This window comes from Orcinus orca, chromosome 11 (assembly GCF_937001465.1).
Source record: "Orcinus orca chromosome 11, mOrcOrc1.1, whole genome shotgun sequence".
In the NCBI taxonomy this organism is placed as follows: Eukaryota; Metazoa; Chordata; class Mammalia; order Artiodactyla; family Delphinidae; genus Orcinus; species Orcinus orca.
In genome coordinates this window covers 2,505,819-2,529,563 of record NC_064569.1, presented here as the reverse complement: position 1 = coordinate 2,529,563, position 23,745 = coordinate 2,505,819, and the positions used below count along the sequence as shown (strand labels likewise).

The 23,745-nt window shown below is 37.8% G+C and overlaps 1 protein-coding gene across 12 annotated transcripts in view; it reads left to right on the top strand.

The window, feature by feature from the left end:
• Positions 1–23,745, top strand: part of ERC1 (ELKS/RAB6-interacting/CAST family member 1) — a 393,839-nt gene that overhangs the window by 159,151 nt on the left and 210,943 nt on the right. For all 12 annotated transcript variants that reach the window (XM_033404157.2, XM_004278987.3, XM_049694824.1 and 9 more), the window contains one exon: positions 12,590–12,725. In XM_033404157.2, coding sequence (XP_033260048.1) covers positions 12,590–12,725 — 136 coding nt within the window. The remainder of the gene's footprint in view (positions 1–12,589; positions 12,726–23,745) is intronic.

The following is a 23,745-nucleotide window of genomic DNA, read 5'->3' as shown; positions in this document are numbered from 1 at the left end:
ATTATGTAGGCCTACCCATACATCTGAAAATACAAAATGTTTTTCCCAATTAAATCTAAGAAGTACTATTTCTGAATTTATATTCCATACTATGGTGTGTAGCAGTTGGAGTTCAACCAGAGAGGCAGAACCGGTAGGAGAGATACGTACATATATTTATATATATGTGATATATATATATCAGATTTATTACGAGGAATTGTCTTGCACGATTGTCAGCAGCTGGCTAAGCAAGTCTGAAATGTGTATGGGAAAGCTGTCAGGAGGAGATCACCTGCAGGATAGAACTCCCGTGAGCATGGGCCAGAACTGTGGTCCACAGGCAGCATTTCTTTTCTTTCCTTGGGAAGCCTGCTTTTAGGGCCTTCCAAAGAACTGAGATATGCCCACTTCGATCACCTGGGATAGTAATCGCCTCTACTTAAATGGATTGTAGGCTTTACTTAATGTCTGCAAAATACCTTCATAGCAACATCTAGATTAGTGTTGGATTAAGTTAACTGGGTGCTGTAGCCTACCCAGGTTGACACTTCCAGAAAGTCATCACCTGGTGGTTCTGGATAGTCTCCACAGATGATTTTAAGGGAGAAAATAATAGTAAAAACAAACCTAAAGATTGACATGCTATATAAGTAGATTGATTTAGATTAGCATGAGGAACCCAAAATGTAAATTGAATATTTCTCTTCTAAAGTGAGCATATTATAGTTTCTATTTAGATGCATGATGAATAGCCTTTTCTTTGGCATAATGTTTAAAATGTTTAGTAATGTAGGCTGATGAAATTCTGATAGTAGTATCTTTTCAGACTCCTGAAAGAATTGCTTCTTGTCTGCTCTTTCACTCGTGTCCCTTTAGCTAAACACCCATGCCGTGGCAGATACTGGGAGCATTATCCCCCGTGCATAATTTTGCTTCTGTATTTGCTTTATTACATTTTTTTTTCTGATACAGAAGCACTAATAAATCTGCAGAGTTTGGTGTTTGCATTAGAAATCCTCAATTTACTCTAATGTGAGGTTTATTTAAATTAGATTCAGCATCCCACTTAGAAACTTTTATGTTTGGAGAATGACACCCATCTTCTGATTTTTCACATAATTTAGGTATCAAGGATTGCCTTTGGTTTATGAAAGTTAGGAATTTTCAGTGATGTAAAGAATAATATTGTATAACCTAAATAATTTATAAGAAATTTGGATTTACTATATTTCCTGATTTGTGGGAATATAAAAACTGGAATTTTAATGGATGTAGATTTCATTTGGGGTTGTGTTTTGAAATTTATAAGAGGGATTAAAAGATGAGAAGAAAGGACATGTTTTCTTAGACATGTTTAATCTTTGAAAGTCCTAAAGTTCTTTTTATTCCTTATTCCTTTTACCTGGTTACTCTCCCTTTAAATATGCATCTCTCAAAACACTACTGTTAGTAAGATTTGTAGTTATCAAGACCTTGAGAATAGTAGCCAATCTGTGAGTTTAGTTTTTCTCTCCATAACTCACTCTTCTCTTTGCCACAAAATATACCCTTTCCTTCTTCATTAATTAATGAATTAATTTTTCTACTTACGAAGGCTCTTATTTGCTGGTCACTGTTCTGGGCTCTGGGGACACAACAGGGAGCAAAACAAACAAAATCTCTGCCTTCAAGGAGTTTATCATCTAACCTCAGAAGACCAGAGCTCCAGCAAGGAGCGGACTTTTCCTCTGCAGGCTGGCAGAGGCATTCTTCCACAGCTTGCCGGTACCTAGAAATTTCAGTGAGGACGTTTCCATTTGCGGTCTGGTTGAGCTCTCCTGGGAAGTAATACTTAACATACTCAATTAATGTGTGCCCCAGGATACAGAATTATTATAGAAGAGGGGCTTCTTGTTGAACTTCAGACTCTTAGGTCTGGTCTTCTAATTTTTGTGACGAGTATTAATGATGATGGCTTGAGAGGCTGTTTGGATAGAAGGCTAGCAGGTTGTTTTGGATCCTAGGCTCCTAATTTTAGGTCACACACACACACACACACACACACACACACACACACACACACACACACACACGTATAGGTACATAAACACATTTGGGGGCCAGTCTTGTAAGTAGTTATAATATTAGGAGGAAACTTAGTTTTTCTGCCTTGTGATGGTCGCTTTCATTTTCTTTGCTGTCTTTTCCAGACCTCATCTAGAACTATTAGTTCTAGGCTTTTACATCATGATTAAACTTAAATTTTGTGGGCTAGCAAGAAAACGTAACCTGTGTTTGTAATGCTTCCAAGGGAACTACCTTCTGATTTGTAAACAACTGGCTCTGTTAAAAAACTGGCATATGATCTATTCGTAAGATTTGGGGCTGCTTGATTTGTGTTTTTTAAAGTAAGGGTGTTCCCAGTTTGCTCAGAATTCAGGCTCAAGGTCGTTAGCCCCTGAATTAACTGTCCAAATTGCTAAAGCAGTAACTGTTAACCTCATTTTGGTAAGTGAGAGGAATCTATACTTCTGTAGTTCAAGATCACAATAATGAACTGAGCTTGAACACAAAGAATGGGGTCGTTTTCCCGTTATGCCAGGAGTGAGATTTAGTCTGTGGTGTTATTTGCACGTGTGCATGTGTAAGAGAAAGTACTTCTCTGGTGGTATTTGGAGAATTTAGGGAAGATAGTTGCTAGGCTTAAATCCTCATGGCTCAAGGATATGACCTTTTAAGTTTTTTTATTTGCTCTTAAAGCTTACTACTATCTGAAATTTTATGTAATGAAAATGGAGTTATTTTTATTTTTTATAAATCTTTCAAAATGTGTTGGAAAGCTTAGAGTTTACAGGATATTTCCAACTTTTGGTCTGATATTAGTAGATTTAACTCTTTGTTTTCTTTAAAACTGGGCTTTAGAATTAGGAGATGAATGCTTTTTTGTTATCTGCTTTTTCTGAGTATTTTCTCTTTGACCAAAATTTTTTTCCCCTTATTCATTTGGGGGAATTTGACCCCTTTTAATTGTTATCTTTTTTTGGGGGAAAAAAAAAACTTTACTGACCTCTCTTAGGTAGTAATTTCTCTGTCCTTTTTTTTTTTTTTTTTTGTGCTTTTGTTATAGTATCTATCACATTCTGTCCCAAGACTGTACATTGTTGTCGGCCCAATAAATACATACGTTAAAACATAGGGACACAGCTCGTTTCTCATTTTACTGTCTAATCATCCCACATTTCTTCCCTTTTTATCTTCCCATCCCCCGCACATTCAGACCTTTCATCAAACAGATGGAGATTTAATAGTCCCTTATACCCTTGTTTGTGATATTGAATATATTTTTATATTTGTTTCTTCTATATGTTTGTAATATGTTTACCATTGCACATATGCTTTTCTTTCGGTAAAAATATAAGTAAATGCATATGCATTAAGTATTCTTATTTAATATAATTCAATAGGATTACTTTTCTATCTGCAGGTTAAACAAAAGTATAGATAACCTCTCTCCTCTTCTGTCACAGTGAAATACCAATTCTAACTTGTATTTTTACATTTTAACATCACTGAAACTGGGATACGTGAATAAATAATGGCGTGATTTAATTGGTATATATTTTTTTATTTCTTAGTAACATATAAAGTAATGGCGCATCTTCTTCCTTTGGTGAATTGATATTGAAGATGTGCGCAAAGAGTGAATAAAATTATTTCAGTGGCTGGGGGTGGAAGGAAGTATTTCCAAATTAACGTTATCTTCTCATGTATTCCATTTAAAATGTGTGTAACCAGATGAATATGTTTACTATTATAATTAGATATTTGACTGTTTTAACTGCATCCTGAAAGTTTATTTGCTTAGGTTGACCTAAAATTTTTTTTGACATTTTCATTGGGAAAGTGGGTTTTATGTTTGTGATTTTATATTGATATCACAGTATATTCAGGCATCTATGGCACAGTATAACCTGATAATATAAACCTACATATTTAATCTTCATATTTGTAAATATTTTTTCTGTAAAGAAATCCCGAATTGATCATTCAGCTTAATGTCTTCAGAAATCTCCCATAGGGAAATTAATATTAAGCTGTATATAGATTTGGCGTAAACTAGTATACAATTCATGAGGAAAATGGTTCCTTAAAGCATTTCCTTACTTTTATTTATTATTTTTTTATTTTTGCGGTACGTGGGCCTCTCACCATTGTGGCCTCTCACGTTGCGGAGCACGGGCTCCGGACGGGCAGGCTCAGCGGCCACGGCTCACGGGCCCAGCCGCTCCACGGCATGTGGGATCCTCCCGGACCGGGGCACGAACCCGTGTCCCCTGCATCGGCAGGCGGACTCTCAACCACTGCGCCACCAGGGAAGCCCCATTTCCTTACTTTTAAATTTATAGTCATATATCTTTGATCCACGAAGGACAGTGTCGGTGAATGTGGTCTTGACGTAGTTGGAACAGAGGAGAAATGAGTGTGGTGATTGTGTGTGCTTTCTTGAGGGAGAATGGGTTGTGTTTAAAAAAATGAAAAGAAAAAGGGAAAACGAGATGCTGCGAGTGTTATAACGGAAGGTGACTGGTTCTTTATCTGATCCTGCTGGCTTCAGCTTGCTTTCCTGGGGGGGCCGCTTGTTTCTTTCTTCTTCCTCCTAGATGAATTTCACTGATTTCATTTAAAAGAAGAATAAATCACACAGCTTCACATAGTCAATTCTATTAGGCCATCTTCCTAAAGTTTCTTGTGGGCACAGCACCTTATAATTTATTACAGTCTTGATAGAAATTTTGATGGTTACCTCAAGTTTTTACTTTACACTGGAAACATTAGAATTATATATAGTTATTCTATATGCAGATTTTTTTTCTCCTAAATTTATTTCCCAAGAGCTAAAGTTTGTTGCCAAAGTGAAATAAGACTCCTGAACTGTAAATTAGTTAAAAAGATCCTTAAGGTTGCTCACTCTTGACAGGAATAAGCTTCATTTTTCTTTTTTCAGGGATTTTCTCGTGTCTCATATAAAGCTTTGCATCTATATGAGATTTCAGTGAGTGTCATTGTTGATCTAAATTATTCTAACGTAATGTGTCATAACCAACAAAAATAAAAAAGAGCATTGTGAATAGTCATTTAGGTAAAAAGTTGGCCTCTCTTTGACTTTGAACATTGTCTGCGTTCTGCACTGTTTTCCAAATGCCAAAGACCCATGGATTTTTGTAGATCCCTTCAGGAATCTGTAAGCATCATAGGACATATAAAGTATGCCCAGGAGGTGTGTCAGCAGACCTGCATTCTTCTCACGGATCCACCGTGTATTCGCTGTGTGGTTGTGAGGAGTTTTGTCTGTCATTTTGTTTCTCTGTTTTTCATCTATTTATCTTATGTAATGGCGATCATAAATCTTGTTATCCTTGCCTTTCATTATTCTGAAAATGAGTTTTAAAAAACTCTCATTTTAGTACTGAAATATTAGAAAACATTAAAGTGCAAGTTGAAATGGTGCTTGCATTCAAGAAATAAACTTCTTGTTTTAGATTCTTAAAGTAACATTTAGATCCTGAAGGTAAGCTGGATGGCACTGGCTGTTAGAAGTCTTAAGTATTTGGAGGATATAATATCGATACTACTTTCAATGAAATTGATTAATTTTTAAAAAGGGAAAACTGCTTGTTATGAAAAGCAGTAATGAACCTCAGGGGCTTCGTGCTACGGTAGGAATATGAAGCATGGCTACTTTGCACCTCTTTCTGCTGAGCAGTATTGGACATGAAGTGAGGTTTATAGAGCCATATATTCTTCATTATTGCTTTTAGATTGCACCACTGGGGGTGGATTTGATAGATTTGGAATGAGAAATAATGGGTGTAATTAGGAAAACATTATTTTCACATTTGAGAAAATTATTTCAAAATTTTCCAAATGCATCAGAGTTCTGTATTCTACAGAATAATTGAAGCTGTCAGTGTTTTTCTGCTTTTGCTCCTGGATAACTTGGGTCTAAGAAATGGACTGGGGTGGGTAAAGGAGTTGTCAGTTCTAAGATAGGTGTGTGTAGAACTAAGCTGACTGACGCTGTAGGATCACAGTTAGCTACTTAAACGAGAAGGGGAGCAGCTAGCCTTCTTTTCTTTTCCTTTGTGTTTAAGAAACTACTTTTTTTCCTGCCCTAGGAAATGGTAAATTTTAGACAAAATTTGTTCCTTTAGAAACTTACATTAAGGTACAGTGGTGTAATCTAATATGAAAATACACTTGTTGAAAATCTGAAATTACTAATTTTTGTTGCCAGTGCAGAATCCGTGTGACTCCTTTCCCTTCTCTAATCCTGTGCTTTATATTTGTCTATGTCCGTGAATAATATTGTTTCTGAATATTGCCCTCACTAATTGTTTCTAACTTTCTCTTTCACACTTTCTTCCTGGATTTGCCGTTTCCTTCAGTCTCACCTCAAGGTCAGTATGCTTGTCCTAAAACAAAGATATGCAACAGAACATTGTATACTAACGTTGCCTTGAATTCCTATAAGCAACTGAAATGATGGAACTTATCCCAGGAACGACATGTCTAGAAATTCAGTTATGAGTGCAGAAAATGTCATGAATCTTAGATTTATCGGAAGAGTGGATTCATGGTTCTGTGCTTCAAAAGATAGAGTGGTCAGAAAGCGAGAATCAGACTGACCAGGTTTGGACGGAGAGAGAAACGAGGATGAAAGGAAGCCACTAGAGGAATGAGGAGGTGAAAATTATTGCCTTAATTTTATTATATTTTCATCCAGAGACATTCTGGCTGTTATATTTGCAGGCAAAGTGCAGCATGAAGGAGGGAGGGAACATTGCCACAGTCTGTGGATTTTTATAAGAACCTTTGAATTATTTCACGTACACAAACCTACACATACCCTTTCAGTTTGGGGTTTGTTTTGTGACTCTGCTGAATGGTAGAACTGGTGGTGACAAAAACAACCACCAGTCCTGCTGTTCATGTGTCAGAGGCTCAGTGGGAGAAGCTTTACAGGTTTTATTTCAGTCGATCTTCCCAGCAGGTATGTAGAGAGGTTCGTGAATTTCCACTTTTTAGGCAAGTAACACAAGTACAGGGTCCATTAAGTAACTCTAACTCATCTATCTTCATTAGTAAGTAAATTAGTAACGGAAGCTGGCAGAAAACAATCAGAAACATGCATTTTAAATGTTATTTATTTTGCATATGAGCCATGGCAATGTAAATTAAGGTGTGAGAATTTCTGATAGGGTTCAGAAAGTATTGTTAATACCACATGCGTTTTACCTACCAGCTATTTTCTAATAATAACAACATCATATATGTTTACTGTTTATAAAAGTACTTGTCAGCATGTGGGTAACACAGGACAGATTGTTATTCTGCTGAGGGTCTGAGATTAGGGAACGTGATTTCTACATCTAGGGAGAACCAACTAGTTAGTGGTGGTACTTAGATTTGAAGCCAGATATTCTCGTTTCAGCCTCAGGGCTTTTTATATGATATGCCCTCTAGCCTAGGAATCAGAGTCCCAGATTGCTCAGGTGTTCTTAGGTAGATTTCTCATCTGTCATTTTCCCATCTGTAAAATTGGAGTAGTTCTCTAATATCTGAAGGGTTGTCGTAAACTTTGAATGAGTTAATGCAGATAGCACTTGGAACAGCGTCTGGCACTAGGTGAGCAGTCAGTAAATGGAGCTGTTACGATTACTCCTTTTTGCTTTTTTCATGGAGTCCTGTTCGGTCCAGGATACCATAGTACGGTGCCATACGTTTCAGGGTCTTTAAAACACTACACTGTGCTCTTGACTCCTGCCACTATTAATAGAAAGTGGAAAGCTGTGTATGTTATGTGTAGAAGATGATAAAAGAAGCCGTGTCCCTTCTGTAATGACATTTTCAGACTCTATTTTTCAGGTGCTGAAACTTCTATTCTAGGTAGAAAGATGAAGTTGAGGCTTTTTTTGGGAAAAACGTTCTCTTTCCCAAATCTCTCTCCCTGATATTTCTTCTCAGTGCTTGACGAAATTTCTGAAAAAGTCTTCTTACCTTTGACTCTTTAAAAATAAGCAGTTTGTTTGGGGTGTATGTTAAAAAAATAAACTTTTGTTTCATAATTACTTACACGAATCTAATTCATGAAGGGGTTCTTAACCATCCTCTTCCTTCTCTCTACGTATCAGAATGTCTCTCTTCGCTCATCCTTACCTTACATTTGTCAGTGGGACAAATGTCCCAGCTCTGTTCCAAGGCTAAACTTCCTGTTCATTCCTTCCCTCTGACTAGTTTTCAAAACCTTGTTCCATAAATTGAATCCTCCTTCTCCTTATTTCCCTGTTTCTCTTCGCTTTCTTCCCACTGACTCTCCCAAACATAAAACATATCCTGGTCTTCCCCATCCTTAAAAAGACATGGAAGCAATCCTTCCAGTGTCTTTTCGTTGGTTTCAATTCACTACAGTATCTTACTTTTACCTTTTCTTTTCTATTTATTTGCACAGTTTTTGAAAGAATCATTTATGCTTGATGCCTCCACGTTCACACTTCCCATTTATTTTCCAAAGCAATATAATTTGGAATCCTCTCTCAGTGCTGTGCTAAAATTGCTTCACTGGTACTCTGCCAAGTTTAGTGGACTTGTCTGTCTCGGGCCTACCGGCCTTTCTGGGGTGTTAGATTTTTGACTCTCTCTCTTCTTTTTGGAGCTCTGCTTTTTAATAGTTTATGTGACATTGTTTTCTGCTAGCTCTCTTACCACCTTGTTGACAGTTTTTGGCCTGTTTTGCTTTTCTTCTTTTACATGTTTCTTAATTCTTGATGTTTCTCACGTTCTTTTAAAAAATGCCTTTTTCATCTCCATTATTGGTCACCTGACTTGTTACTACCAAAGACTCAGTTTTGTTTTGTTTTTTAAACATTTTATGGCCCTCTACTTTGAATAGACCATATTCATTATGGAAGAAATCTTAACAGTATTTGCAATAAAAGTAGCAAGCAAGCATTTTAAAAGTGATTTTCCAATTTTCTACTCTAAATGTTTTCTCCACATTGTAGTAAAGCAGTTAGGGTACCACTTAAGTAATTCCACGTCTGACCACAATTCAGCTTTAGGAGAAAAATATCATGAAGGCTTTTGCCTTGTATTTGGAGGACTTTCCTCTCTAACTTAAGCTTCGAGGGCTCTCATAGTTTTACTGGGAAGTTTTATCACTTTGTTCTGTATTTTGATTTTTGCATGACAGATTTTGATCTAAATGTCTCCAAACAAAACCTTATGAAAGGCTCCAGAAGAATTTGTCCATGGAAGTCATTGGTGTAGACATAATTCTCTGAGTTACAAGTTAGGTTAATTATAATATTCTTAGCTGATTCATTTTTAGTTAACAGTAAATGCCATTAAACTATACTTATTTCTAAATAAGTTTATTTTTCAAGTAATAAAAAATATAACAAGTTTTGTTTTTCCAGTGGCAAGGATCATTTTGGCTGTAATATATAAAAAACCCTCTTGTCATTCCAGATTGGAATTTAGTACTTTTTTTTTTTAATATAGAAGCATTTCACCATTTTAATTACAGTTTTGCCAAGTCCAGTTGAATAACTCATCAAGAGAATATAATTTATTGATGGTTTGAGATTGAATTGGACGTTTAGACTTCTTCATTGTGTGACTTCGGGCAAGGTGCTTATTCATTCAGTGTTTGTTTTAGCCTATTTTGTGTTAATAGTGACAGTTACCTGCAGTGTTGTATTTTCGTGTCTCCACTGAGCTTTTCCATTCTGAATGGATTTGTTTCTGCTCTTCCTCCCCTGCCCTCCTCTGTCCGCCTTTCCGTTCAGTACAGAGCAGAGATTTTATTTAGAGTGACGATGACTAAAGATTCTCACTCTGTATCCTTAAACACACATCTCTTTAGTTCCTGTTCAGTGACATTAGCCCCAGAGAATGAATACAAAGAACGAATTCCATGTTTAGATGAAAAGACATGATTCAGTCCATAATTCATCTTTGCTTTTTATTATATAGCAGCACCTTTGGCTAAAGGCAAGACATTCAGGAAGTTAGGCCTATAAATGTCATCTCTTTCACTCTTAGATGTAAACAGATTAAGCGCAATATTATTATTACCCATGTTTTATTTAGCAGTGGCCTTTGCAGACCTGTCTTCATGACAAATGTTTGGAATCTGTGGGATGCTTCCTACTAATCATGTTAAGACCAGAGTCCCTGTATTGTTATGTAATAAAATTTAAATACTTTATGACTTGCTCAAGTACATTCCTGTTGTTATAGTCTGTTTCATCTAGTTTGTTGAAAGAGTTCTACATTGATTTCTAAAATCAAACTAGGTCATACAACCATTTCTCTACACATTTTAGAAAACTTTTTTCATTATTGACTGATGCTAGTCACTAAAACCTCATAAGATGTCATTCACAAAAAGAAGTCTAGTAGAATTGTGAGGGCTTAGTTATTTTCTTACTTTTCAGCCAAAGTGTTCAGGGCTCTATAGGCCAAGAGCACTTCTGACCCTGTGGGATCTATTTACAAGGAGTTCGACGTATGGGCAAGAGTTTATCATCTGAGAGAATGATCTGTTGTTAATTGCATTTTTTGCTTCCATTTGTCATTCTTTTGGCGTTCTTAAATACCTTTGTTGTTCAAGAGTGTATTTCCTAATTTATTTTCCTCTCAAGCAATAATATTGCCTGGAGTTTTTTGTAGTAGGCCACATAAGCACAGTGTAGCCACACCTCTGTTAACTAACTTCTCCTAAAATAAAATAGTGTTACTGTTTTGGATGATTCATTGATAGAAATAAGTGTGTGAACACAGACTTGTGCTGATCTACCTAACTCTTCCACTGAAGAGTATTGAATTTCACGCCATTATGCGTTGAGAAGTGGTAAATGTTGCTTTTCTAGATAGCAGTCGTAGATAACTACCTGGTATTCTGTAGATGAGCTAAAGATGGCAAATTCAATAGAGAAGGGAGGAAAGACTAATGTTACAATTAGTCAAGATTTGAGTTTCTGTAGGGTTGTCAGATTTAGCAAATAAAAATATGAGATGCCCAGTTAAAATTGAATTTCAGATATACACTGAATATTTTTTGTATTAATATGTCATAAATATTGGGACATACTTATACTAAAACATTATTTGTCGTTTATCTGAAATATGAATTTGACTGGATATCCTGTATTTTATCTGACAAACCATGATGATGTAGTTTGGAGATAAAGCAACTTTTATAGAATGTGTTGAGAGGAGACCTCACTACAGGCTGTCATTACCTGATTTAAAGGATGTTAATTAAATATAGACCATGGTGGCTTGTATGGTCTCATTATTAGTTCGGTTTATTGATGCAACTCTAAGGCAGAGTTGAATGAATTCTAACTGTTGCGTCCTCCCTTCGATTTGTTTCCAGAAGTTTGGAAATCTGATTATATCATCTCCCTACATAAAGTCTTACACACTTAGGATAAACTGCACCTTCCTTGCTCAGCACGATATAATTATGTGGCTTTCGTTTACCTTTGGCTTCCTTTTCCTTTGTTCTGCTGCTCCAGCTTTAAGCTGCAGTCATAGTGAATGTGGCTTCTCCCAACGGGACACGTTCTCCTTTTATCAGGGCTTTAGTCCTGCTGTTCTCTCACCTAGTCACCTTTGGAAAGTTCAGAGGTAGATCGTTTTCCAGGAAGCTTTTCCCGATCATCACGACCACCCCTGACCCCTTTTCTGGGCACTTTCTTATAGCACTTAGTATACCCTGTATGTGCTTGGATGCCTGGGAGGTGTTTGAGAGCAGGAACTGTTTTTATTCATGGATTGATATTTCTCATGCCTGGTACATGAGAGAGGCGTTTAACCAAATACTTGTCTACCTGATGAGTAAGGAGCATGTAAAGAGCTTCACAGACTGTCAAAGCATAAACAAATGTAGATCCTCGTGCATTCCAGAGCCCATGTTCTCCTGGGCAGTGCCTTAAACATAGTTTTTGATTGGTAATCATGATTCCAGTCTGGTGAAATGAGTCTTCTTTACCTGTGACCTAGCACTTGGTCTAGTTTTCTTATCTTAGCGTGGAGGCAGTGGAGCTGGATAGGGAGCTTCAGAAGTAGATAGGATGATCTGTTGCTTAAGCTGGGGCCCTGGATCTTTATGTGACTGTTTTATACACATATATGTTATATATAGCTTTTTGAAAGTTTCAAAAATTTAATAACGGTAAAATTAGAGTTGTATTACAAATCTTTCTTAAATAGCCATTCTGCAGTTTCATAGCATTGATGTCAAGAGGCTGTTTTCATATTTCCAGCAAAAATCTCTGAATTTTGTTTCCTTTTTCTGCCATTTCACACTATCCCATGCCTTCTTTTGGTTTGCTTTGTGATTTCGTTGTGCTCCATAAAGTACACGCTTAAATGCGTGCTCCCAAAACACCCTGGTTAACAGCTCACTGCCATTGATGGGAAGAGCACTGCAGTGTTGAGGGGACTGTTTTGCAGCAGGAACTCTTGCTGGTTCTCAGGTGTTTTTGGAGGTCAGTGAATAAACATTCTTTCCTGTGCGTATATATGAAGAGCTTGATTTTCCCCCCCTTATCCACAGGCAAGTGAAAGACCAGAATAAGAAGGTAGCAAACCTGAAGCACAAGGAGCAGGTGGAGAAGAAGAAAAGCGCGCAGATGCTGGAGGAGGCCCGGCGCAGGGAGGACACCCTCAGCGACAGCTCCCAGCAGCTGCAGGTGGGCAGGGGGCCGGGCCCTGGGCGAGCAGGTTCCCTCCCCGCTTGCACGTGGCTCACTCTCCATCCTCTTCTTCCTCTCTTTCTAACCCTGCCCGCTGCCTTCCTCTCAGACCAGCTGTTTAGCAGTAAAGGGATGGCCTTAAATAGAAAAGGCAAGTTTTATTCCACAGCTTTGTTTGGAGACCTCAGCAAAGAAGAAAGTCTGTCTCCTCAAGGGGATCCCGCCTCCTTGGTAAGTTCAGCGTCCGTGTGATGAGTGGGTCTGTTGAGCTTCAGGCGGTCAGCGTAGCGATGGGCCCTTTTCCTTCATTGAAGTGCGTTGCCGGTCTTGGTTTGTGCCTGGCTTCCTTCTTTGTTCCATCTTCCTTTCCTCTCTCCCCCCACCTTTCTTACCTTTTCCCCCCCTCCCTCTTTCTTTCCTTACTTTTAAAAAGTTTAGTTTAGAGAGTGTATTTCAGTCATACAGGATGTATTAAAACATACTTTTTTACTTCACTGGAGACATAATCGATGTTTGGACCTAATTATTCACAAGACTAAGTTAAACCAGACTCCGTAACAAGAGTAGCAGTGACCATGTAAGTGCCAGCTGTGTGCCCAGTGCTTGAAACCAGGGCCTGGTCGTTCACTGTTTCTAACCTTCACTAGTCCAGAGGGGCAGATGGGTTTTGCACATTTTACAGATGAGGAAATGGTCTCAGAGATACTGAATTACTTATACCTACATGCACACAGCTTTCGTAGTGGCTCGGCTGTGATTTTAACTGAGACTCCCTGGATCTCTCGCCTGTCTGAATGAAAGTTTAAGTTTAGAGAATGCCATAGACGTGGTGGAAATCTCTAAAACTCCTGCCAAGACTGCTAGCCACTGCCAGGTTGTTTTCCTCTCATTATAGTTTCTAATTGGTATGATAGTGTTTATGCCACATTGCATAGCCACAGAAATCTTTACTGGAGAGATTTGGAGGAGTTATCTGTTACGTAGAAACCATTTTTAGGCTTTATAACAAATTCATTTCTGACCTGAAAACCTGACTTTTTAACTCCGTTTTTCATTCCTCTTGTATATAACTTTGATTATAAAATACATACTCTATAGAAACAGTATAAATTTCCTCAAATACACCAACTTTTGAAAAAGCAGCATACCAGTTTTCCCTCACCCTTGCCAATAACAGTTGATACTATAAGTTTTCTTCCTCCGTTTTTATTTTTTAGTGCCAATCTGATGGGTGGAAAATATTTAATTTTTGTTTTAATTTATATTTCTCTGATTACCAGTAAGGAAGAGTATTTTTTCATGTCTTACGTTTTCATTTGTTTATTAATGTACTTAAATCTATCTCTGTCTTCCATGGTGGCTTTTTCCCTGTAGATTTTTTGCTTAGTTTATCCCCATTTTGAGAACATATAAATATTTACCTATAAATATTTTTAAGTTGTTTTGGGCTTTCATTTTTAACCTTTACTTTTTTTTTTTTTTTTTTTTTTGCGGTACATGGGCCTCTCACTGTTGTGGCCTCTCGCGTTGCGGAGCACAGGCTCTGGACGCGCAGGCTCAGTGGCCATGGCTCACGGGCCCAGCCGCTCCGCGGCATGTGGGATCTTCCCGGACCGGGGCACGAACCCGTGTCCCCTGCACTGGCAGGTGGACTCTAAACCACTGCGCCACCAGGGAAGCCCTACTTTTTAATTTAAATAATTTTAGGGTAGTTTGTGTTGTGAGGGTCTTATTTTTTTCTTCATTGCTAACAATTTCACTAGAGTATTTATAGAAAATTATTTCACTGCTCATAAGTTTGAATTGACATCTTTATGGTTTATGAAATTGTTTAATAATTAGGCTGTTTCTAGGATTTCAGTTCAACCTGCTTTCTGGACTAGGATCACATTGTTTTTAATTATAGAGAATATTTATTTGTTTTATAAGACAAGCCCTTTATGGCAGCGCCTTACCCGTTTCATCTGTCTCATTCCCCCCACCCCCGCCAGATAATGGTTTCTGCTACCAGTCTGTCTTTGTAAACCGAAGCGTGCCCTTTTAATCTTCTCTCAGGTGTTACAGTAACACCAAAAGTGCTTTCATAGGTCATCTCTTGTTTCCTCTTTATATAACCTGACAGATAAGTGAATCAGATTATTTGTTTATATATTACATATAGACAAAACGAATTTAGAGTGGATGAGTGACTTTTCCAAGGTGTCTCAGTAAGTGACAGATATTCAAGTTATGAAAAATGATAGCTGATGGCCATATGCAAGATACACATGGATGCACTTCATTCAGATATGTAAAAAGAGCACTGGACTACAGGCGGGACACTTTGCATCTGATCTCAGCTCTTTTACTCACTAGCTCTGCTACTTGTTTCTTAACTGTGTCATTGCAAATGACAACCCAGTGGTGGTGAGTATCCCTAGGACCCTATTGTGATCTCTAAATATGAGTCCCCACTGAAAGACACTAGGGATTCTTGGAGAAATGGCTAATGGTAGAATCCATGGGGGAGTACGGGAGTAGAAAAGCAATTGTTTGAGGATTTGTATTTTTAAAAGTTCTCATTACCTGAATTTGTTTTTGTTTTAAATTTCTGAATGTACATATGGGTCCATTACTGATGTTTTCATGAAATAGGTGAAGTGAAGGGAAGGAATTATTGTAGTATTTCCAGTATGGGCATAATAGTAATTCAAGGATTAAAAAATATTTTTTATCATGTTAAAAAGAAATGCTTTATAACTAATGTTTTGAACTTTGATGAGTAATGAATATTTAATCTTTATCAGATGCCACCTTGGCTCCCAAAGATTAATTATGCTTATCATGTTAATAAACACACAGTGTATTTTCATTTATTTGTGAAGAGTAAAGCTTGGTTTAAACTAGAAGGTTCGTTTTTGCCTTTCGTTATTCAGTGACTACCAGTTATGGTATTAAGTTCATTGGTGACCTCACTCTTACTGGTTACAGTTTGTCAGAAAGCAGTGGTATTACTTTTTCATTTAACTTTCTTTATTCTGAAGAATAATATACATTTTAAAAAGTACATAAAGCGCACACACACACACACACACTCACATGCACAGTGTGAATAATACATGTAAAGTGATTGTCTCAAGGAATTGGAATACTGCTGGCATCCCAGAAATCATTTATGTATTCCTTCCCAATCATCATTTCTTCCCTTCCTTCATTATTGTGACTTTTATTGTTCTTTGCTTTTCTTTACAACCTGTGTATATATTTTTAAAAAGTATAGATTCGTTTTACATATTTTTGCTTTACGTAAATAGAGTGATCACATTTATTCTTCTGTGGCTTCTTTTGTTCAACATCATGTGTGAGGCTTATCCTTGATAGTTGTGCATAGCATTTGCACATTCGTTGTCCTTGCTCTTCTGTGTGTTTTTTCTTTAATTCAAAATTCCATGTTTTAGTTTGAAAGTGTTCTGAAAAGGTATCTTCATTTTGTTCTAATTTTCCATTTTTAAAAATACTTCAGGTGGAAATAAAAGTATTTCTTTTTGGCATAAAGTGAGTTTCGAGATAAGTTGTTACTTTGTTCTTGGCCCAACGTATTAAAAGTGTCCTGAAGAGACTAAAGAGATACCTTACATATGAAATGAAAATGCTACCTGAGACTAGAGGGAATCGCGGGATCTCACAGGCTCTAAGCACTGCTGCTGTTTAGCATGGCCTTAGTTGTGAAGGCACTCGACTGCATCCTGTTTGTACTTTCGTGATTTGAACAGTTATTACTATGATCTACATTAACTAGTCTCAAACTTTTTGGTTTTAGAAGCCCTTTTGTGCTCTTAATAATTTGTAAAGTCCCCAGAGCAATTTTTTTATGTGGGTTGTAATTCTCATACACATATGCAGGTACTCACTGCCCCAGCTCTCCAATATCTCGATGTATCTAAAGACACATCTCCAACAGTGTAAAGATACATATACAGCTGACCCTTTAACAGCACAGTTTTGAACTCGAGGACCCACTTATACCCCGACAGTTTTCCGTAGTAAATACTACAGTACCACATGGTCTGTGGTTTGAAGCCACGGGTGCAGAGGAACCTCATATGCGGAGGGCTGACTGTAATTATACTCAAATTAAGCCCCGTGTTGTTCACAGGTCAGGTACGCAAGGTTATTTGCAGTATTGTACTAATTGCAAAGTATTGCAGACAACGTAATTGCTTATAGATAGGAGAGCGCTTGAATCCACTGTGGTGCATCCGCATTGGAGACTGGCAGCTCCAAAAAGGAATGAGGGAGATCTCTAACGAACTGATGTGGAGTGATTTCCAGGACATCTTGTCAAGCCGCGGCGGGGGGGTACACGAAAGACTGTCTGTAGTATGCTGCTCATTATGAGAGAACACACATATATCTGATCCTTTTTGCCAAAGAAAACAGGAACAGTAAGCTAGAGACCAGTTATCTAAGGGAGTGGTTGGGAGGGGATTAGTAGAAAGAAGGGGAAGGGGATGGGGGTGGTAGGTTTGAGCAGAAAGTGACACTTCTCTTCACCCTTCCCAAAAACTAGATAAAACCAGTCAAGGTGTGGGGTTGGGGGAACCCCAGAAGGAGTACAAACCCTAACAGATGAAATCCAGTTTTATAAATGAGTAACATAACTGCCCTCCAAGGGGTGGGGAAGAAGGGAACGGACCTAAGGAGGTTTGGAAGCCATTTTCTTGAATACTGTGAAGCTAAAGACAGAAGAACTGTACATAAATGTTGTAATAATAAAGAAATATATTGTAGGTAATGAAGGCTGAGTCTTTTCATTATTCAAGGAAGAATAATGAAAAAGCACCTGGGGTGCTAGACTGGAATCAGAAATACTAGTAAGAACTCATGGTGTTCAATTTATATGCAGACAGGGAGGTACAGAGATGCTGATGTGTGTCTGCAAAACGCATAACCTCATGCCCATCATGAGAAAATACCAGGCAAATCCAAATTCTGGGACTTTTTACAAAATAACTGAGCAGTATATTTAAAAATGTCAAGCCTTTGAAAGACAGGGAAAGACAGACTGAACACTGTTTTAGATGGATTGGAGGACACTTAGAAGAAATGTCAACTAAATAACTAAATGAAATGTGGGATCCTGGGTTAAATCCTGGAACAGATAAAGGACATTAGGGAAAAACTGATGAAATTAGAATAAGATCTTTTTTTTTTTTTTTTTAATGCGGTACGCGGGCCTCTCACTGTTGTGGCCTCTCCCGTTGCAGAGCACAGGCTCAGTGGCCATGGCTCACGGGCCCAGCTGCTCCGCGGCATGTGGGATCTTCCCAGACCGGGGCACGAACCCGCGTCCCCTACATCGGCAGGCGGACCCTCAACCACTGCGCCACCAGGGAAGCCCAGAATAAGATCTTTAGTTTGGTTAATAATATTGTGCCAGTCTGAATTTCCTAGTTTTGATCATTGTGCTGTGGTTATGTAAACTCTTTACAGGAGGCTAGGTGAGGAGTGTATGGGAACTCTGTACTATTTTTGCAACTTTTCTGTATGTCTGTAAATAGTTCAGAATTAAAATTTTATTAAAAATAGTCATTGACTCTATATTTCCTCAGCACTTATAATCACCCACTTCACTTTCCCATCTCCTTTAAACAAGTGAGTTATGAATTTCAGAAACATCTTACCACCAAACGTAATGATACAAGATAGATATCTTGGGCTTTTTTCATATACCATTTCTAAATTTGCAGTGCAGATATTACTGTGTTCTCCATATTGTTTGACATCCTAAAGCTGTCATTTAATTTAGAATTAGTTTAGCAAGTTGACTATTCCAAAGATTTGACCCAAATCTTAAAGCCATGATGATATCGATAATAAACCGTTATTATCAGAGTTGATATGTCTTGACAAGTCTCTATCCCTCCAAGATGTTAGGTTTAATTTTGCTCATTTTCTTTAGACATACTTGACGTCTTGCATTTATTCAATATACATTTATTGAATGCTCTCTAAGTGTAGAACTCTGTTGCTAAACTTTGGTTGTGCAGTTACGAAGAGGCATGTTCCCTACCCTCTGGAGCATATTGTCTCATGGAGGAGAGTGTAATGATAAAACTAAGTGGACAAGTAAGTAGAAATTATGGTAAGTGCTGTAAGGAAATAAACCGGGCACGTGAAAGATAGTGGGGGAGGGAACAATGGTGGGCAGCAAATTTAGGTAGAGCCATCAGAGATGTCCCTTCTGAGGGTATGACATGAAGATGAGGTCTTAAAAAGCAAAGCAGAGGAAACAGTGTTTAAAGTGGAGGGAATCCCTAAGGTAAGAAAAACCTTACCTTAGGTTGTTCGAGGACCAGAGTGTGGTGAGTGAGGCAGAACACAGGCACCCGTGTGTGTTAGTAACGCTGGACCTTGTAGGCCATGTATGAAGTTTAAATTTTATAAGTAGCGAAACACCTTAAGTAAAGATGGACAGGATTTGATTTGCATTTTGAGAGTACTGGTTTTTTTTGCAGTATTTGGACAACGGATTAGAATGGGATAAGAGTGGTTATGAAGAAAGTGTATGTCAGTAAATATGTCTTGCACACCTGCTTTGTGTAAATAGTGATGATGAACAACGTCCCTCTCCAAAGGAGCTCAGATCATAGTAGGAGGCCCTGTAGTAATAATGAAGATGAGAGGTGATGATAGAGCTTTTTGGAGGCTCAGAAGAGAAAAAAGAAGAGAGGGTGGATTTGAGATTTGTTACATTTAGGTAGAACAGGCCAGAATTTCTCGTGGGTTGGAATGTGGGCACTAAAGGAGAGGAAGGAAGGGGCATGGCTGCTAGGTTTCCTGGCACGGGGAACAGGGTGTGTGGCGATGCTCAGTGATGAGATGGGCAAACCCTGAGGGTGAGTTCAACAGGTTTCCAGGGAAAGGGAACAAGTCCATTTTCAACATGTGACTGTATCTGAGAGATATCCTGATGAAGATGTCAAGCCAGCAGTTGGAAATGTAGATTTGAAGTTTAGAGAAGTCTGGTATAGTTAAATTAATTTTGGAGACTTGCGCTTAAATATCATATTTTAACCCATAAGAATCAGATACCGTCTAGAGATAAAATATTGACAGAAGAAAATATAGTTAGAGCTGAACCCTTAGGATCCTCACCGTTGAGAGCTGGGACAGACTCGGAGAGGGTGGTGCTCGGAAGGAAGCTAAAATGAAGAGGCCAGTTGAAGCGGGAGAGAAAAAGAGTATAGCATCACTGAAGGCAGGAGAGGATTGTTAATGCTGCTGAGAGGCTGAGAAAGAGGACAGCATCCGTGTGTGGTCTGATCCAGTGTATCCAGGATGGTCAAGAGAGAAAGTACCCAGCGATCCCCCTGGTCTGGGGAAAGGGGTGCCTTACATTCTGCCCTGTTGACCTTGGGCATAGTAGATGATCCCACATCAATCCAGATACTTACCTTGCCAGTATTTCTGTCACATGCTCACCAAAATTCACTGCCCCTCACAAGATCCTTGGAATATCTTAGGTATATGTGTGACTGTTCTAAGACATTGTTATACAATGGGTATTTAAAGAGTTTCTGCCACGGTCCTTGCATACTAACATTTAAACTATTTTACAATTCCAGTTGATATTCACAAATAAAGGACATGAATGATAAAAGCAATGAGGCACAGATTGGTGACAGGCCTTTCCTACTATCATGTTTTTCCTACTATCATGTTTTTCGATGATAGCGGCTCTTCTGTTGACAGTCTGCGTCGAATCTTGCCAGGCTTTCTGTTTCCACTACTCAAGAGCTTAGCTCTGTATTAGTTACATTTAGATCTGAGTTGTTTCATTCACATTTTCTGTAAGCCATGTTCCACTGCAGTTGGCTACGTCAGATTTCAGAATAATCCGTGGTTATCCTCAGTAAACATTTATTGAGTGCCAGTTGTGGAATTGTCATTGCGCTGAGTGCTGTGAGGATATAGAGATAAATAAGAATTTTTTTCCCCCTTTGAACATTAGATATGCTTATTAAAACTTTTTTTTGTGCTGGATATGTGAAAAGATGTGCTGTGGTGGAATTCATAAGTAATTGCTGTGTGAAGAGCTGGAATTAGGTAAATCCCAGCAACAAGAGCCTCCCAAATAAGCGTTATATGGAAGCATAATCTTAGCTGATTTGACTGATGGTCATTTTGGGATTAGAAAAGCTTTGTACTGAAAGCCTACCCATCCTTTAAGGTTCAGATCAAATGTTCCCTCCCTTGTAAAGCCTGCATAAATCCTTGCAGTGGGAATTAATCACACTCCATGTTGCAGTTCCATTACAGCTTGTTTCTGCTTTGATTTCAAGGCTTCTTTTCTTACCTTGTATTATATGCTGTTAGTTTGTGTGTTGTTTCCCCGTATATTTGAGTTTGGGAACCCTGTCTTGGTACTTTGCCCATTGTTGGTTCTCTATAAAATTGTTTATTGATGTCAGTTGCATCAGTAGATGTCAAGACCTCTCATTCACAAGCATCTTAGCCTGCCCTTGGGAGCTTCCTGTCAACCGAATCCTTTAAGAATTTCTAGCCTCATTTTTAGGTGAGATACTCACTAGCGTAGCTACTCTATTCTATACAACCTGATAGTGTTGGTGTTCCTTAAGCATAGTTTCTTGGTTTTCTAACTTACGCTCTTCTACTCATGCAGTCTTCTTCCTGTGGATGTCCAGCTTTACTGCCTGAAGATTCTGGCTTAAAATTAACTTTTGTTGATGAACTCTACCCTGTTCTTGTCTTATCTGTTGTTCCTCAGCCTGTATGTTTAATTATATTTTATTGTTTTATATTTTTCAATACATTGTTTTAGAATTGTTCCTGTGTGATTTAATCATTCTTCTCCGCCCCCACCCCCCGCCTTAGGTTAAGGGCTATTTTTAAAATTTCTTTTTAGCCTTTCTTAATCTTTTACAGAGGCAGCTGTTCATTAATTACAGCTACAATTATTGTTATAACTAATAAAAATTTAGTTACAAATTTAAAAAATTTTGTATAATGATATTATATTTAGCACCCTAATATTCTTTAAAATTTCACAGGTTACCCTCTAAGGGCCTCGCATATTTTAACAAAGGAAATGCCATCTTCCCTTGGTTCAGGATGTCTACCTTTCATATTTTTATTCTTTCAGCAGTGACACTTTGTCTTTTGACAGAACTGCAGGTTCTAATACGGCAAAGCAGACTGAACTGGGGGTAGTGGCTCATATCAGTAGTGGTTTGGTGCTTTGTTTTTATGACAAAGATAAGTATCTGAATTTAACCTTGAGAGAGAGGACTGTCAGGGAGATTAATGGGACTGCTGAAAGAACATTGTGAGCCAGCTCTCCTGAGACCAATGACTATTAAGAATAAAGTTCAAAGAAAGTGAAAACAATAGAAATAGAGATAGGAGAATGCAGCTTTACATGTATTTAGGCATATTCTCCTCTTAGATGCAGAATCAGTGAAACTTTGTGTTTTTCTTTACAGTTGTATTTTATTTGCTCTACCTACAAAAATTTGTTTTCCATTTTGGTAAGAGATTTTTTTTTCTTTCTTTCTGAAATGAAGACCACTTATCCTTGCTTCTTCCATTGACCATGGGGATAATGGTTTAAGATAACCGTTTAAAAAATTGATTATCTGACATCCTCCCAGAAATAGTATGTGATGTGTCACATGCAAGATACTGCTGATGTATTAATGTTCTTCTTGTTTTTGTAAAAATAAATTTTGGTTTCTTCTTAACAGACCTTCTTGACCTATTTAAAGATTTAATTCTATATCCTTTGTTCCCTTTGGATTCGTTTTTTTCTTAGGGCTTTTTCTATCTGGAATATGAGCATAAGTGGGTTTTTATGGAGTTCTCAACAAATATTAAATGGAGTTAGGGATTATATAGGAAAAGTACATACAAATCAGCATCTGTTTTTACAACCCTGTGGATAGTTGCTGAAATTAACTTGAAAATTGTGTTTTCCTGCAGGTAAAGCACCTACTTATATTGTTGGCACATGTGCAAATTTTTAAAGCTTTTAGCTCAAACTGTGCCACTTCTTACCATTTAGGAAAAAAGCAAAACAAGTCTCAAAATGACTTTAAGAAATTCTGCCATGTTTGAAATGTCCTCAGTAGACATGTTTTCCTCTGGACAAAATTCAGTTCCATTTGATAGCCAATGAAATTTACTGAAAGAATGTTTATTGATAGTATGATTGTGTAGCCTACTAAGCTATTTCCTGCAGTTAAGTTTAGCCCTCTTCTATGGGAACTTTTAATCACATCATTTGAGCTTATTTCAGGAATGCTCCCCATAAATCAGTAAGTGGTTAAAGTTACATTTGTCATGAAATTTCTCACAAGTACTAGGGTCTCACTTCAGTGAAACATATGGTTTAATCCTTTCCTTTGTGTTATTGTGGAAACTCCTCCTTTGCATTTGGAAAGTTGAATCTCCAAAGAGATTCCTTTTATTTTTAAGAGAGAGCAGAAACAGGTGTATATAGAGCACCTTTGCCAAGACCTCAAAGGCAAGAGAGACAGCCTCTTATGGACCACATCAATTGTTTATTATATTACGGAAAAGACTGTCTTTGGGGTTTTGGGGGAAGACTTTGAAAATTTGTGCTTTTTCTTTTTAATGAGCATTAGTGATCAGAGGAGACGTGTCCTACGATTAGGTAAACCCCATGTCCTTGCCTGAACTTCTGTTACCAGCTACCAGAATTTTCAAGATGAGCACCTGGCCAATCTATGTGGGATATTTGTACTCGGTGCTCCATAAAAGTTATTTATATAAAGCATTATTTTATATGTATATGTTTCCATTTCCTTAATGAAATGCATCTGCTTTTGTTTTGACTTTGATTTTTAACAGTTTGAACTGTGGGAGATACTTGAGGGACTTTAAAGGGAACAGGGGGAGAAAATATCTTTACATTTGAACCCAAAGCATTTCCTTAAACCAAAAAGTGGTTGGTGTGTAACCAAATTCTGTCTCTGTGTTAGGCTAGCTTTCTTTT